This window comes from Salarias fasciatus, chromosome 15 (assembly GCF_902148845.1).
Source record: "Salarias fasciatus chromosome 15, fSalaFa1.1, whole genome shotgun sequence".
Lineage (NCBI taxonomy): Eukaryota > Metazoa > Chordata > Actinopteri > Blenniiformes > Blenniidae > Salarias > Salarias fasciatus.
Genome location: NC_043759.1, coordinates 22149045 through 22165552, shown reverse-complemented (window position 1 = coordinate 22165552; position 16508 = coordinate 22149045). Strand labels below are relative to the sequence as shown.

General features: G+C 51.8%; 2 protein-coding genes across 2 annotated transcripts; both read left to right on the top strand.

Annotated features, from left to right (window-relative positions):
- The first annotated feature begins 448 nt into the window (after positions 1 to 448).
- LOC115401449 (cholesterol 24-hydroxylase-like) lies at positions 449 to 13237 on the top strand. The gene is made up of 15 exons (XM_030109636.1): positions 449 to 868; positions 945 to 1022; positions 1473 to 1554; positions 1710 to 1783; positions 2295 to 2381; positions 2517 to 2655; positions 2772 to 2882; positions 3663 to 3825; positions 3945 to 4007; positions 4310 to 4382; positions 4467 to 4551; positions 4626 to 4736; positions 12421 to 12509; positions 12599 to 12665; positions 12760 to 13237. The coding sequence occupies exons 1-15, from the start codon at positions 744 to 746 to the stop codon at positions 12907 to 12909; spliced, it is 1497 nt and encodes a 498-aa protein (XP_029965496.1). The 5' UTR covers positions 449 to 743; the 3' UTR covers positions 12910 to 13237.
- Positions 13238 to 14692: 1455 nt separating this feature from the next.
- On the top strand, positions 14693 to 16133 carry LOC115402346 (coiled-coil domain-containing protein 85C-B-like). Its single transcript, XM_030110854.1, is given in 2 exon segments — positions 14693 to 14889; positions 15153 to 16133. Coding segments are annotated over 2 exon segments (885 nt in total). The 3' UTR covers positions 15841 to 16133.
- The last annotated feature ends 375 nt before the right edge of the window (positions 16134 to 16508 follow it).

The following is a 16508-nucleotide window of genomic DNA, read 5'->3' as shown; positions in this document are numbered from 1 at the left end:
GTGAACGTGCGGCTCATTTGACTGCGGGCTAAGAAGTGTAGGCTCACTTGACCGCAGTGCTTTCTTGGTATTGTCTCAGTTTCGAAACAGGTGCTCTGGACTACAACACAACTGAATCTGTCCCACAGCAGAAATAATCAGAGGAAAGAGGCAAACCATGATGTAAATTATTAATAGGCTGCTATTATGATCCTGATTATTATTATTATAATAAAATTATTCATATTATTATTATCATTATTTATTGAGTCAATCGTGGAAATTAAAAATAAATACATTCAGTTGTGACGATATTTTTTATTGCAAGGTTAAAAAGAAAAGAAGAAATCAAGGAAGTATAGAAGGGTTTGTTCCTATAAACAGAAAATAATTAAATCAGCAAACTTGTGATTTTAAGTCAGTGTGGCTGTTAGATTGTGGTTACAAAGACATTTTGTAAATTCACAAAGCCTGCAGGTCTGTGTTTCCTGTTGAGGTGAAAGATCAGACGGCAATAAATAAGATAAACGACAAAAACATGTTCCGAGCCAAGCCTGGTTTACAAGACCGGTGCTCTAACCACTGAGACATGGAGCCTGCGCTGCGCCCCGATATCGCGAGAAAAATCCTTTGAAGGAAACTTATAAAAGCGCACACTGCGGAAATGTTTGCAGAGTAGTTTGGTCAGTCTGCGCTGAGCGACCACATCTTTGCGGACTGCCTGCAGCAAAAGTGTCGCAGTTTTGGTGAAGTGACCGACCGACATGGCGCTTTTGAACCTGCTCCTGGTTGTGCTCGCCCTGCTTTTCGTGGCATTCCTGGGTTATTGCCTGTACATCAAACGCTCCCACATGAAGTATGACCACATCCCCGGACCGCCGAGGGACAGGTAAACCCCCCCGGGGCGCCGCAAACACGGCCCAACGCAACAATTCAGCTGACTTTAACTGCTTTTCTCCGGACAGCTTCTTCCTCGGACACTCACTGATATTTCTGAGGATCATGAAAAAGGACGGAAATATTCACGACAAGTTTCTGGAATGGTAAATGGAAATTTTAATGGTTAAACCAGGTTCATACCAGTGCACCGCTTTCCTGATGTTTCCTATTGAATTGAACTTTTTTGTTGTTGTTTTAATATTAATAGCGTTATACTGTTTTAATACGCTCCTCCGAACCTGCGCAGAGTAGTTCACATAAGGCAAAACAAGTGTGCAGGGAATGACAAACAGTGATTTCTGCTCCATTACTCCTCTGGCTTTCTCTGAAAAGGCAATGCTCCTTCTTAACTTTGACTGAGTGCATTGCATTTTGAGTTCTGATTTTGTGTTCCAGCATCACACCAGGAAATGTATTACAAGAGTCAACTCCAATGATTGGACATATGTAATATTTTGATGGTAATGAATCACTGCGCTATTGTAGATTTTGTACCAGGTGCACTTGAAGCATACTGTATTGGATGTTTGTTTTACTGTTGATTTCGTTCACAGGGCAGAGACATACGGACCTGTTTTCAGAATAAATTTAGCCCATATCGTTTTCATGTGTGTCCACTGTCCAGAGACAACCAAGGTAAACACTTCTCATGCAATCATTACGCAAGAAAAACTGTGTAAAAGTGCTCAGAAGTGCCTTCCTGACACGAGTCCCAGTTTTTAATCTTTTCCAACTGATATCTCTTGGTAAATTTGTTCAATCAAAAATTTCTTAAATGTCATTCAATCCAGGACGTCTTGATGTCCCCAAAGTATCTGAAAGACAATTTCCTCCACAGCAGAGCCTTCAAGCTGTTTGGTGAAAGGTGAGTGATGGGATCGTCAGATTTTCTGTTTGTTCCTGTTTTAATTGTCTCAGTGAAAGTAGAGTTTGTGGATGCCTTCTCGCCCATATTTGTGGATATGCCACAACATGCTACAGATGAAACCCCAGAAAGATGCAGTTTTTTTGATATCTTGCTGAAATGAAAACAGTTTCCCTTGGAGAAGACATGTCTGTCTGTTCTTTTGCTCGGTTTTTAGGAAAACAATTAGGCAGATAGCCAGATGTCATTCCACTCCTCATCATCAATTTCAACGCCAAAGTCAGCCTGAGGGTCTTCTGTCTTTCTTTAAACTGATCAAAAGGGGACACAACTGACCCATTTGGCTCATTACCTTGTCTTGATACCTTCTCTGGCATTGTTTTTAAAGTGGGTGCATGTTTTTCAGACACAGCAGCTTTCTGATGTGTCTGTGTGATATCTGTATAATGCATGTGACTGGACGACTCCGGTGGTCATTCACTTTTTTTATTCTCGCCTGTCTCTTGTCAAGGTTCTTAGGAAACGGCTTGGTAACAGCCGTTGATCATAATCTGTGGTATAAACAGCGGCGGATCATGGATCCTGCATTCAGCAGCTTGTGAGTAACTCCAAGAAGACCAAACAGAGCACCTATGTGTTTTGTTTTTATTGTGTAAACAGTTTTTTTCATTATGTTTTGTTAGTTTAGTTGGTATGTTCTGGAAATTCAGTCTTAAAGTGCCTCTACTTCCAGGTATTTGAGAGGACTGATGGGCACCTTCAATGAGCAGGCAGAGAAACTGATGAATAAACTTTCGGAGATGGCTGATAGTAAAACTACCGCCACAATGCACAGCCTCATCAACTGTGTCACCCTCGACGTTATCACAAAGGTCACTGTCTGTTTTCCGGCTACAGAAGCTCTCGTCCAACATTCCTGAACAAATCACCAACTTATCTGGTGTAGCTGTCAGTGTGTACCTTTACTTTCTTCTTTCGTTCCACTCAGGTTGCTTTTGGTGTGGATTTAAACCTCCTGAATAATAGTTCACCGTTTCCAAAAGCCATCGAGACGTGTTTGAAAGGGATGGTGTTCAACTTCAGAGACAATTTCTTTCAGGTATTTCTTCACTGTAGATCACAAGTGGACAATCTGTCTGTCTGAGGGGGGAGCATGAATTCACCTGGGTGGTTTTAAATCTATTTAATTTGCTATCACAGAGAGAAAGTCTCTTATCATTAAATATTAACTGTGGTGGGTGTGACTGCATTGATTTATTGACTGATCACTTCTTTTCTGTTTCATGCTGTACGTTTGTCTACTTTTTACTTCACATTTTTAAGAATGGACAAGTAATGTTTTTAACACAGAACTTTGTGTTTTGAATAAAGGTTTCTTCAAGTCTTCTTTCCTTCTTTCTTTGTCTTTCTTGCCCTCAATTTTTTCTTCTTCTTTCTTCTGATTTGTCATCCTTTCTTCCATGAAAAGCTGGGAGTTAGGACTGAGGTTTATCCCAATACTGATAAATATGAATGTTTGTTATGTTACCTGGTTTCAACATAGCCTGGCATGCCAGACTGACTTTATTTATGTGTTACACACATATAAAGACGGTGTTTCCCCATGCATCCCTGAGCATGGAGAGACAGTCTGGCGTGCCAGGCTAATTTCAACATGCTGCTGAACCTCAAACTTCCAAATTTCAACACAGTGGGTGATTGGTCAAGCTGTGCTGATTGGCAGATCAATCATATTGAAGGCATCATGAACATTAAGTGTCATTTTCTTCATAGTTGATCCTCCTGTATCTGCAGGCAGATCGAAGACAATTGGCCACAACTTATACAAAAACATGTTCAGTGGAATCTTCTTAACAGTGTGGCATCTCTGTGTTTCCAGTACAATCCAGTGAACTGGCCGTTTGTTAACGAGGTGAGAAAAGCGTGCCGGCTGCTGCGCACAACCGGAGCTCAGTGGATCAACAAACGGAGGCTGGCCATGCGAAACGGCGAAGATCCCCCCAAGGACATCCTCACGCAGATCATCAAATGCTTTGACAAAGGTTCTGGTCCCTGAAGTTTACATACATCTCACGATGATTTAAATGTGTCTGTGATGTGATTTATAGAGTGTTCATCTAAACATTTTCTTTTTTTTTTTTTTTTTTTTTAATTCCAAAAGAAAACACAACTCAAGAGGATGAGGAGATTATGTTGGACAACTTCGTGACATTTTTTATTGCAGGTATGTTTTGCTCTGATAAATACTGCAAATACAATTACATATGGATCAATATGAAGAAAAACATACATCCATTCTTTGGAAAAGTGTTTGGATGAAATATTGATATTTCTTGGCACCAAAAGTTTTGATCCCTTTGTTAAAATGGATATTTTCTCTCTGTATGTGGAGTTTTATGTCATATAATATTGATGAGATTTGTTTCAAATGTAGTTTTTATTCAGAACTGATTTCACTGTGATTAAAAAAAGTCCCATTATAGCACATTATGATGAGCTTTTTTGTTTAATTTGCTCATATTACAGGACAAGAAACGACAGCCAATCAGCTGGCCTTTTGCATCATGGAACTCGGACGTAATCCTGACGTCCTGGAGAAGTAAGAGTTAGCAATGCACTACGGCCAATGATCCAACCAGTAAACTAGCCAGCCGGTTTTTGAGTTATTCTCTCTGTTTTCCAGAGTGAAGGCTGAGGTAGATGAAGTCGTTGGGATGAAGCAGGACCTGAGTTATGAAGACCTGGGGAAGCTGACCTATCTCACACAGGTATGTGAAATTCTGCTCCATTGTGCTCTACTCGTTGATTTCTATTGAATAATTTCACCCTTGACCTTTCCCAGGTGCTGAAAGAGACTCTGAGAATGTACGCGACGGCTCCGGGAACGTCCCGGGAAGTTTTGGAAGACAAGGTCATCAATGGAATTAAAGTCCCTGGAGGCCTCACGTATATTGTGAGTCTCATTTGAAAGCTGATGGTTTGTGTGTCTGAACCTGCTGTAGCTTCCAGTAACGGATACCTTGTGGTTATATCTCGGTGTGTTCTTCTAATTTATTTGTGGGTGGTATAAGGCCCTCTCCTGGTCATTGGTGTTATTTTTACATCTCCAAAGCCATAAGCATGTAGCCAGAACTCAGAGATGTAGTATTTTCGATGATATCAGGGTTATTCTAAGCCCTAGGACATTTCATTGGCTATGAGGACCTGAAATGACCTCTGATGCTGGTAGCAGCACATCTCCAGTGTTTCTGGACCGTGGGAGGAGAACAGTGAACCGAGAGGAAACCCACACGCACACACAGAAAGCTCCACACTGAAACCGACCCGCAGGATCAAAATGAAAATCCTCTTTCCTTCTCCACAAACTGACATGAGAAGATAAACGAGGAAAGTGGCTTCAGCTGGGAGAATGCTACTCCTGCTAGCGTCAGCTCCGTTCCAGGTGGCTGACGTCTGTGTTTACCGACATGTCGGGCTCAAACAGAAATGTTTGAAATAATTCACAGAGAGATCCGCTTTGTTTGAAAAGATACTGATAGCTTTGTGCTTCTTTGGCTTTCAAACCTGAGTGGCTTATTTTTTTTATTTTATTTTAATTTTTTTTTTTTAATCGCAAAAACGAACAAACAATACAGAGACAGAGACATGTAACACGACAAGTTACATAACAGAAAACAGAGAGGAAGTAAAGTAAAAAAAACAAAACAAAAACAAACAACACAACACAACGAAAGTTACGTATGTAACTACGGTTCTATGAATCCCGGATGACCGCCAGAGGCGGTGCTTAAAGCACTGGAATGTTCCCTTCGCGCATGCGTAGTTCGAGTATGTATACCAACAAAGTCACTCGTGACCCCTGGGTGACCCAGGAACTGCTTAAGTTCAGGGCTACACCCACCACTCGCCTCCTACGGAATCTTCTCGCGTAACCACGAGGATTCCGAGTGACAGAGTGCTCTGGCGGTCATCCGGGATTCATAGAACCGTAGTTACATACGTAACTTTCGTTCTATTTCATCCCTACTGACCGCCAGAGGCGGTGCTTAAAGCACTGGAATGACGTATGCCAACTTGGTCACGAGGAATCCCAGAGACTGAAAAGCCTCTGCAGGGCCCAATACCAACCGCAGTGGATGCGGAGGCACAATAGCCAACCTGGAGCACCTGGAAAAGGTGTCAGGCATCGTCCCATCGGCGAAAGCCCATAGCCCGCCCAGGAGCACCCCCATCAGGGCGACCCCTGGCGTGGACACCGCCCTGGTGGAGTGGCAATGCACACCCTTGGACAGAGGCCGCCCAGCGGCCCGATAGAACGGCAAATGGCGTCCACAACCCAGCGGGACAGGCACTGCCTGGAAAGAGCAGAGCCCCGACTCGGGCCACCGTAGTGGGCAACAAACTGGTCAGATGTCCGCACATCTGCCACAGCATCCATGTAGCCTCTCAGAGCTCCGACTGGACACAAGAGCCCTGGCCGGCGCGCCACCCGCTCCATCCGGGCGCCACCGGAGGCATGCCGGGCGAATAGACAGAGCGCGCAGCCACACGCTACGCCGTGGTAACGGCCAGCATAACGTCGTCCTACGCAACACATACTGCAGCCCTGCTGCTGCCAGAGGTGCAAAGGGAGGCAGACAAGCTCTCCAGCACCAGACGTAGATCCGAGGTGGGTGCCCGTGGCCCCCAGGGGGGGTAAGCCTCAGAGCCCCCCTGCGTAAAGCCCACACCAGAGTGTGGTCCCCAATCGCGCCGCCTGCAACCATGCATGGCGGGCTGGCCCGCCACCACATACACCCCCAGGGTGAACGGGGACTGGGCTACGTCTAAAGACTGCCGAAGTCCAGGACCGCGGGGACTGGGCAGGGCACCGGGTTGCCCCCATGGCTGTTGCACCACCGTGCAACCAACCTCCACCACTAACAGACAGCCGCCAGTAGAGGGCGCCCTAGCATCCGAGGCGGCTCGCCCAACAGGCTTCAAACAGCTGCTGAGCAGCGAGTCGGGCCCCTCAGTCGCCAGGCGCAAGACAGAGACGGCGAGGACGGGGGTGCCCCACCCGGCCACCGCGCCGAGACAGCAGAACCCTCCTGCTGAGAAGGCGCCATGGGCTGCCGCAGAACAACCAGCGGAGCAGAGGAAACCAAGCCCGTGCCGGCCAGCAGGGGGCCACCAGCAGCACTGTGTGCGTATGAGCCCCTCTGAAGCACCCTGATGGGCGTCAACCAAGAAGAGGGGCCGGCGGGAACGTCCACCGAAGGGCTTGCGGCCAAGAGTGCACGAGCGCCTCGTGGCCCAGAGGCCAGTGGCTCTCGTGGGGTTAGGAGGAAAGTGGCCACCTCCTAAGCAACCCCCAGTGCACATATCCCCCATGGAGGCACCACCCCCCTGGTGTAGGATCCCAACAGGAGGGGGAGTCCATCAGCGCGTTGAGGCCCCTGCAGGCACATGACCTGCAGGCCGGCCAGACAGGACGCCAACCGGCCACAACGCCACTGGGAGGCCTGCCATACCAGACGGGCCCGCCAACGAAGCCTGGCTGACGCTAGGCCCAGTAGGGGAATGGACCCCCCGGCGGGCACCGCGGCCACCGCCCTAAGCTGGCCATGTAACACCACAAGCAGGGTCCGTACAAGCCTAGGAAAAGGCAACGCACGGCCATCACCTGCTAGAGGCTCCAGGCCGACACCAGGAGCGCGGCTCGGTAGGACAAGACGGGGCCAGGGCGATAAGCTGCAGGAAGGAAGCGCACGCCACCCGCACAGCCGATACAACATCACCGCGTCAGCAAAGCAGCGGAGCCACATCCGGGAGAGGGAGCGGCCACATGGCGGCCCCCACTCCCCTCTGTCTCACAAGACAGCACCTGCTGGGAATGAGGCAGGGGCGGATACAGCCGACCCGACCCCCACAGTGTCGGTCAGAGGGTCAGGAGATAAGGTTAGTGCAATACGCTGAAGAAGGGGGCATATGCCGCCTACACAGCCAGTGCACGACGGCAAGGCCAACAAGGGGTAGCCGCCCTACGCTCAGGGGAGGGAACAGTGGCACGGCAGTGGCCCCTCACTCCCGCCCCCTCGCCAGAGGTGCCCTGCTCCAAAGCAGGCACCCCTAAGCCGGAAGAACACAACAGTGCTTCCACTGGCAGCGCCCAACCAACACTCACCGCGTGGCGACTGCCACCGCGGGGTCCTACAGCAGGGGAAGCAGCACATGCGACCCATAACTGAGAGCCAGCCAACGGTAGTCCTACCGCAATCAGCAAAGATCATGCCGACAAGCCAAGCGAGGCGCGCACAAACAGAGCTCCGTCCAGGAGGGGGACCAGCTGCTCAGCAGCCCCCTCCTCCATCAGCCCCCACAGTAGCGCCACCCACCAGAGTGGGGGCGCCGCACAAATCACCGGGCCAGCAGCTCAGAGAGCTAACCCAGGTGGAGTTCTCAGCGGCCGCCTGCACCGTCTGCCTGCCCCGCGGTGCCACCCGCCGGCAATGGTGGGTGCACGCAACAAGTCGATACAACGGCAGTGTGACATGCTGGGGGAGGGGCGGACGCCGCCCGCACAGCGGACGCCGCGTGATCAAGCCCCGGAAAGCCAGCTGAGGCCGTACATGGGAGAGGGGACAGCTGCACAGCGGCACCACTGTTGCTGTGCTGTCGGAGCGGTACCAGGCCAGAAGAAACAGCAGCATACCAGAAGCAGAGGGAGGAGGAGTGTGTCACCTGCACAGTCAACCTCAATCACCGGCCAGCAAGCTGGCAGAAACACACCCTGGAGAGGGACGGCTGCCCCCGGCAGCCCCCCTCCATCAGCTGCCCCTAGGTCCACCGCCAGGGGCGAGGTGGGGGGCTGTGCAAACAGCACCCAGAAGGCAGTAGGACAACAACGATGCAGTAAGCTGAAGGAAGGCAGCCCACGCCGCCTGCACAGCAAACGCTAACCACCGGCCAGGATCCCAGCTAAAGCCACGTCGAGGAGAGGGAACGGCTGCCCTCATTCAAAGCCTCCAAAGTGGCACCACCCAACAGCAGCGGGGCGTGTATTGCACACCCACCACCAATAGTGAAGGGGGTGTATGCCGTCAGCGAAGCAACGCAGAAGACCAGGCCATCCAGGAAGGGAAGCTCGACAGCTCCTTCCACCGTCTGCCACCGCGCCACCCGACAGCCAGGGCGGGTGCGTGCAATAGGCCAGCACAATGGTAGCAAGATCAGCTGAGGGACGCTATAGCCGGCCCCACATCTGGCATATGCTCCAGGCCAGCCGCAGCCGCGCCAGGCACATTACCCAGAGTACACCCCCCGGCCCTCAGAAGGGGGGAGGGCGGGGGGCACCCCCAGCAGCAGAAGAGACCAGCGCCAGGCAGCCGGCCCGCTGCGCCCAGGGCATGTAGCCACTGGCCATGCACAGGTCGTACAACAGCGCCTCCGTGAGGTGAACAGGACCAAGACAACTGGAACAGTGGTCGTGGCCATCATCCGCCTGTAGGGGGGGCTCCCCAGGCAACATCGTGGTGAGAGCCGTCCGTCGTCAAGCACGCAGCTCTCCCACCTCATATCATATCCTGTCCATGGAGGTGGAGGGAAGCGGGCGCACGCCGCCCGCACAACCAAACCAGACACCATCCATGACCAGCAGAGAGAGCGGCCACCAGGCGACTGCTCTCTCCCCTCCTGCCTGACCGCACTGCCACGCAGGCAGCCGGTCAGAATTATAGCAGCGCAGAAGCTGAGGGAAGGGGGCATACGCCGCCTGCACAGCAACTGCAGCTGAGCCCGTCGGAGGACCGGGCGCCCGGAGTAGGAGATGCTAGCGCGATAAGCCGAGGGAAGGGGGCATACGCCGCCTGCACGGCAAACGCAGAGTGTCAAGCTAGCAGCCGGGCAGCACCACAATGGAAAAAAACAGTCGACCAGGGACACCTGCTCCTCACTGCTCCGCAGTGGTGCCATTAGTCAGAGTATCAGGTGCCCGGGACGGTGGTGCGGTAAGCCGAGGGAAGGGGCTGATACGCAGCCTGCACGGCAAACCAAGTGGGTGCGGGGGGGGAAACAATCGCCCCGCTGCTCCCGCGGGCGCGGCTCCACACACCGAGCAACAGGTGCGGGAAAAAGGACAGGGCGGCAGGCTGGACGCCGGCTGCCCAGCAACGTCCGCTACTTAGCATTCCAAGAACAGAAGGCTATACCGCCGCTCGCGCAGAACACGGAGCGGTCCACTGCACAAAGAGTGCAGACAGTGCAATAGCCTAACACCGCACCAGCGGAGGCGCTGCAACTGGCGGAGACACCGCAACCAGGTGGAAACGCCGTAACCTGGTGGAAACGCCGTAACCTGGCGTTGCGGAAACACCGCAACCTGGTGGAAACACCGTAACCCGGCGTTGCGTAGGCGCCGCAACAGCGGAAACACCGCAACCAGCGGAAGCGCCGCAACAGCGGAAACACCGCAACCAGCGCAAGCGCCGCAACAGCGGAAACACCGCAACCAGCGCAAGCGCCGCAACAGCGGAAACACCGCAACCAGCGCAAGCGCCGCAACAGCGGAAACACCGCAACCAGCGCAAGCGCCGCAACAGCGGAAACACCGCAACCAGCACAGGCGCCGCAACAGCGGAAACACCGCAACCAGCACAGGCGCCGCAACAGCAGAACACCGCAACCAGCATAACGCACCAAGACATGTACGTGTGTAGAAACACAGCAGGCTAGTGTAGAATCACAGCAGGCTAGTATAGAACCACAGCAGGCTAGTGTAGAATCACAGCAGGCTAGTGTGTGGGGGGGAGGGGGTGTCACGTGCACAGCCCCATCCTAGTAGCATGTATGCCCACGGTCCGGCGGGGGCGGGGGCATGCAGGCCTCAAATAATAGAGACACACCCCTGCCTGCACACTACAATATAGACGCCAGAGAATGCTACCAGCGGAGAAGGAGCGCGGCGGCTCCCTAAGCCTGCTAGCAGAGGCGTCCCCCGTCGGAGCGGGGGTGCACGTGACACAGACACGCACCAGCAGCCGCATGCTATCACTGAGGCCACCGCAGCGGCCGCGGGAACGGCGGGACCCACCCGCCTGGTAGCAGCGGCATCACCTGCCTGAGCAGCTGATATGTAACAATCAGAAGAACGCAGCGGCCGGTGGAAGAGGAGGCTGATCCCCCGACACACAACATACCTCACTGACTAGCCGCCTAGCCGAGCTAGCGCCGTGTTCCGCGGCGGCGGGGGCGGGAGCACCCAGCACGCTGCAGCGCCACGCTCATCGGCGCAATCAGAAGCCGAGCCAGTGGTCTCAGCGAGCCCCGCACGGCGGGGGGGCTCAATGCGGCTCCACAACAGTCAGAAGCACAGCATCACACCAGCCAATCGCTTCCTGAAGCCGGGCGAGGAACGCGAGCAGCGTCCCTGCGCCCCAAGTACCACCGACCACGCCGCAACGGCCGCTGGCCGTCATGTAAACAAGCCCGGGGGGGAGCAGCCGCTCCCCCACGCACTCACCATGAGGAATAGTAGATTCAGCAACCTTACCGTCCTTCGGAGGTATGAATGAATCTCTCACCACAGGCGACGCGCAGCGCCACCGAACCAGATGAACGGGACCGCAACACGTCACAGCCTTTGGAGGGCACAAAGCAGCTCCGACCTCGAAGGTCACAAGGCTCCCAGCGACGGTGCATCACAACGCCGTACAGGCTCGTCCCGTCAGGTGTACACGAACAGACGCGAGAAGAAAAAAGGAGGCGAGTGGTGGGTGTAGCCCTGAACTTAAGCAGTTCCTGGGTCACCCAGGGGTCACGAGTGACTTTGTTGGTATACATACTCGAACTACGCATGCGCGAAGGGAACATTCCAGTGCTTTAAGCACCGCCTCTGGCGGTCAGTAGGGATGAAATAGAAATATGGAGTAAGCTGTTTGGTGGCGTGTGTGTGTGTGTGTGTGTGTGTACATCAAGATATACATACATATTCATACCCACATACGTTCACACATGTGCATAATACAGAGAAATAAATACATATACAAACAATTGTAAGGAAAACAACAGCCAGTCATCAAAACAGTAATAACGGCAACAGAGCTCTGCCACCAAGGAAACAAACAAACAAAAAATAATTAAATAAATAATAAAATTGCAAAAAGTAAATCAACAAGTAAATTTGCAATGCAAAAACAAATGAATAGCAACAGCAAGGATATCAGCAGTGGCGGCGGAGGCAACAAACCCAAGCATCATGACCATCAATGACAGTGACAGCTGCAGCAGCTACAACAAGAAAAATCAACAATATAACAACAACAATAACAACAACAATAATAACAATAAGAACAACAATAACAATAACAACAATAATCACCATTACTACTATCACCATCACCGCCACCACAACACTGACACCACTGCACCCTCCGTCACCCCACCCCAATAATAATAATGATGACAACAATAACAACAACAACAACAAAAAAGAAAAAAAAAACCTGAGTGGCTGTGGTTGTGTTGTTGCCAGGCAGCTCTACATTTTCCAAATCAGCAGTGTGAAAGTAGCGAGAGAGGCCAAAGTTATCTGATACAAAGCAAGTTTAAACAGACCCAGTAAAGTGCCTTATAAACAATTTGTGTGTTTTGCTTTTCAGTTCAGCAGCTATGTGGCTTCAAGGATGGACAAATTTTTCAAGGATCCACTGAAGTTTGATCCCGACAGATTTCATCCAGACGCTCCCAAGTAAGCAGCGTTTTCCCTCAGTATGATGTTCCATGAACCGGTAATCAAAGTCAAAGGAAAAACTTTTCATTTTTGATGTGCTTTTAAAGGCCGTACTACTGCTACTACCCGTTCTCCCTCGGACCACGCTCATGCCTGGGACTGAACTTCGCTCAGGTGGGCGTGGCCAAATCAACTCATAAAAACACATCAAGCCGCAGCAAAGATGAATGACTGGAGTTGATCGAGCGCTTTATGATGGTGTTTTCAGATGGAGGCCAAGGTAGTGATGGCCAAACTCCTCCAAAGGTTCGACTTCGACCTGGTCCCGGGACAGACCTTCGACATCTTGGACACCGGCACGCTCAGGCCGAAGAGCGGAGTGGTGTGCACCGTCACACACAGGAAGTACAAGAAATAACACTTCATGCAGCTCTGTGCCTTTAAACAAATTTACTTAACATTCCGTAAAATTGAGTTGTAGGGTTGCAAAGAGTATCTCACTTTTCAAAAGCTGATTTTCTGCCTCTGCTCATTCCTAAAATCTCAAATAAGTCAAATAACATGTTTTCATAATATGGGTTTCAAATCAAGATTTCATTAAAATAAAATCCATCAATAATATCTATCATATATAAATTGCACATATTTTCTTACACTGAATTTAATGTTTTGACTCTTTTATTGAAAACCACTGATGAACTTTGTGCCTGCAATCCTGAAGTTTACGCTAAATAAACTGATTAAAAATGCCATGTCTGATCATATTTGCATATTATTTACAACTTTATTTATTTGTGTGTGTGTCAGCTGAGCCCAGATTGGAGGTTACACTCTAAATTTGGAGGGGGGGAACTCATGATCCCAGCACCTAGGGCCAGACCAGGACAACTGGTGTCAATGATCACTTCATCTCTGAAAAGGAAAACTGTTACAACGAACAAATCTGCAGCATGCCCGCTCCGCTTCATTCTATTTTTCACGCGAGCCACGAGTGCCTAGAGCACCAATTGTCAAGCTGGATCAAGCAGATCGGATCAGACAGGAAGTCGGAAACAGAAAAGGCAAGAGAATCCGGCCAATTTTCAAAATAAAATAAATTAAATGACGCTGAGTTACGGTGTTGCTCGTCCGTCTGTCACTTGGGTCTAATCACAAGAGAGGACACACACAAACAGACATACGCACGTATGCACCCAATCAAACACACACACACAGCGACAGAGATTCGCGTGATGCAGAAAAAAAAGAGGACAGGAGGAGTAAAAGTCTCTCCACAGGTCACCAAAACACACACATCCATACTTGCAGAGGTAGAGACAGAGGTAACAAATGTGAAAACCGAGAGCAGACGGATCCAGCCGAGTGCAGTCGATGTGTGACCAGCGTGGAAAGTGCAGGCAGCAGATACGCCTCCAGTGCGCTTCTACGCTTCTGCGTCCAGTGCGTTCCTGGCGTTACGCCCGGTGATGCGCTCCGTCTCCACGGCCGCGGTGCGGGAGGAAAGTGGAGGGAGAGCCAGGGACGGTGCGCCGTGACCCGGCGGCTCGATGTGTGCCCCGCTCACCGGTCTCTGCCGCCTTATGACATAGCAGGAGACGGGAGGGAAGAAACTCTGCCGAATCTGACATGCTTCAGCCATGCAGAGACGGGAAGAGGGAAGGATTGTTGCTCTTTCAGAGATGTAACGGGCCGGTCAGCCTTTATTGAAATGTTTAGCAACAGATGCAGGACGAGCGGACAGGTTGCTTCGAGGCTCGGGAGTGTGGGACCGTCTCGGCTGGTCGACGCCCCGGTGAGGCCGGCTTGCAGACGATTTGTTCTGACTGGACGCGGGGGAACTCCAGGGGGCTGGTCTGCGCTGCTCCGCTGGACGTGGACGCTGCGAGGTCTCACGGCGGGGCTGCAGATGCTGCGTGAGCTGTCTGGAACCTCGTGTGGCAGCCTCCAGGTGCTCGATGACGGCCTGGATGTCCGGACCAAAGAGGGAGGAGGTGGACAGTGGGAGCCCCAGGACTCCCCGCTGATCCCGCTCAGAGAGTGATGAGAGACCAAGCCACAGGTGCCTCATGGTGAGTTGTGCGTTGGCCATGAAGCGACTCCTGTTGATGGCAGAGTCGATGGAGCCCAGAAGAAATGTCATGTTGTTCGCTAGGGCAAACAATTAATTGCCGCTAGCATATGCTCTGTCCAGGAAGCCCGCTATGCGCCTGTCCCTCTCTGACGGCAGCATGAGCTTCCCGCCGGGCCAGGTGGAGGATTTCGGGAGGAGGCACAGTCTCACTGAGTCCTCAATCGCAGGCACTTCAGGGACCGGCGGGAAGCCGTCCACGCAGCAATATTCCCGGTTGCCTTTCACCGCCCCCTTGGCGGTGAGCGGTGTACACCAGTCCCGCTGCACGTTCGCTTGGAAAGATGGCACGGCGGGACAAAGCACCGCAGTCCGGGACCGAGTCCGTGGTTGGGTTGTCAGCCCGAGTGCGAAATTGTGCTGGCTTGTCCATCCTGATCTTGATCCGAAGGTCTTGATCGCGAAGGCCTTGCAGGCTTCTGAAGGCTCAAGAGCTGAGTCAGAAGAAGGAAGAGTAAGCGGCAGAGTCTGGTTTTATACCCTCTGGGAGGGGCGTGGTGCTGTGCCAGCACACGGGCAGGATTGGTGCGCAGGTTTCAGTTTGGTCTCAGTGGATTGGCTGGCGCCAAGAGGATTATCGACGGGGAGAAGATGAACTTGATGATGGAGCATGGCAACATGATGAAGGACATCAACCGTCGGCTGCAGGTGCACCTTCACGAGATCCGCAGCCTGAAGGAGATCAACCAGAAGCTGCAGGACGACAACCACGAGCTGCGTGGGCTCTGCTGCTTCCTGGACGATGACCGGCAGAAGGGCAAGAAGCTGTCCCGGGAGTGGCAGCGGTTCGGCCGCTACACCGCCAGCACCATGTGGAAGGAGGTGGGGACCTACATGATGAAGCTGAAGGAGCTGGAGGCCAACCAGGAGAGCGTGCTGAGGGAGAACTCTGAACTGAAGGAGATTATCCTCATGCTGGACGAGGAGAGGAACGGAGCAGGCTCCAGGAGCTCCATAGACAGCCAGTCCAGTCTGACCAACCTGAACAGCGGCACCGGTACGGTCAGGGATGTTGGGGACGTCAGCAGCATGTCCAGTACCGGCAGTGCTGGGAGTCCGGATCACCACAATCATAACCACATAAACAAGCCCTCAGAGAATAATAAGCTGGGCTCCACCATGAGGCGGTCCATGGATGACCTGTCAGCGCCACACCATCGCTGAAGCATCCCCAATGGACTGAATGGTGGGTACATGAGAAAAACTGGCTCCAAATCGTAAAAGAAAACTTTTCCGAGCCTTCATTAGCCTCCTCGTGAGGCATTACTCTTCTTCACCTAATTGCTTAAAGATTAATACACTCCAAGTGATTACTCCGACAGCATATGCTGATCAGAACTGTTGTGGAGGATTAACGCAGGGGTCTTGGCTTAACCTCACTGCAAAGTCTTGATTGGGGTGATTACGCCCCATGCACATGCACAGCATCCTCAAGTGGCATCCTCCAGTCCCATGCCAACCCATCGCTTCAGACCGCGGTGATTTGGGTCAGTGCACCTGTGGCTCTCAAGGAAGATGGCTTATCTCGAGAGCTTTCAGAGGAGGCTCGAACAAATAGAGTTTTTGGGGTCTTTTGATGATTATTGTTGTGGTATTTCGGCTGTGAACATGCACTCACACCCGCTTAGGCCTTGAGTCCGGGGCCCTTTGTTAAGGGCCGTCGAATCTTTGTATGACCGGAGTAGGAGTCTGGTCCGCATTGCCGGCAGTAAGTCAGACCTGTTCCCGGTGCATGATGGACTCCAGCAGGACTGCCCTTTGTCACCGGTTCTGTTTATCATTTTTATGGACAGAATGTCTGGGTGTAGTCAGGGGCCGGAGGGGGTCCGGTTCGGGAACCACAGGATTTCATCTCTGCTTTTTGCAGATGATGTTGTCCTGTTGGCTTC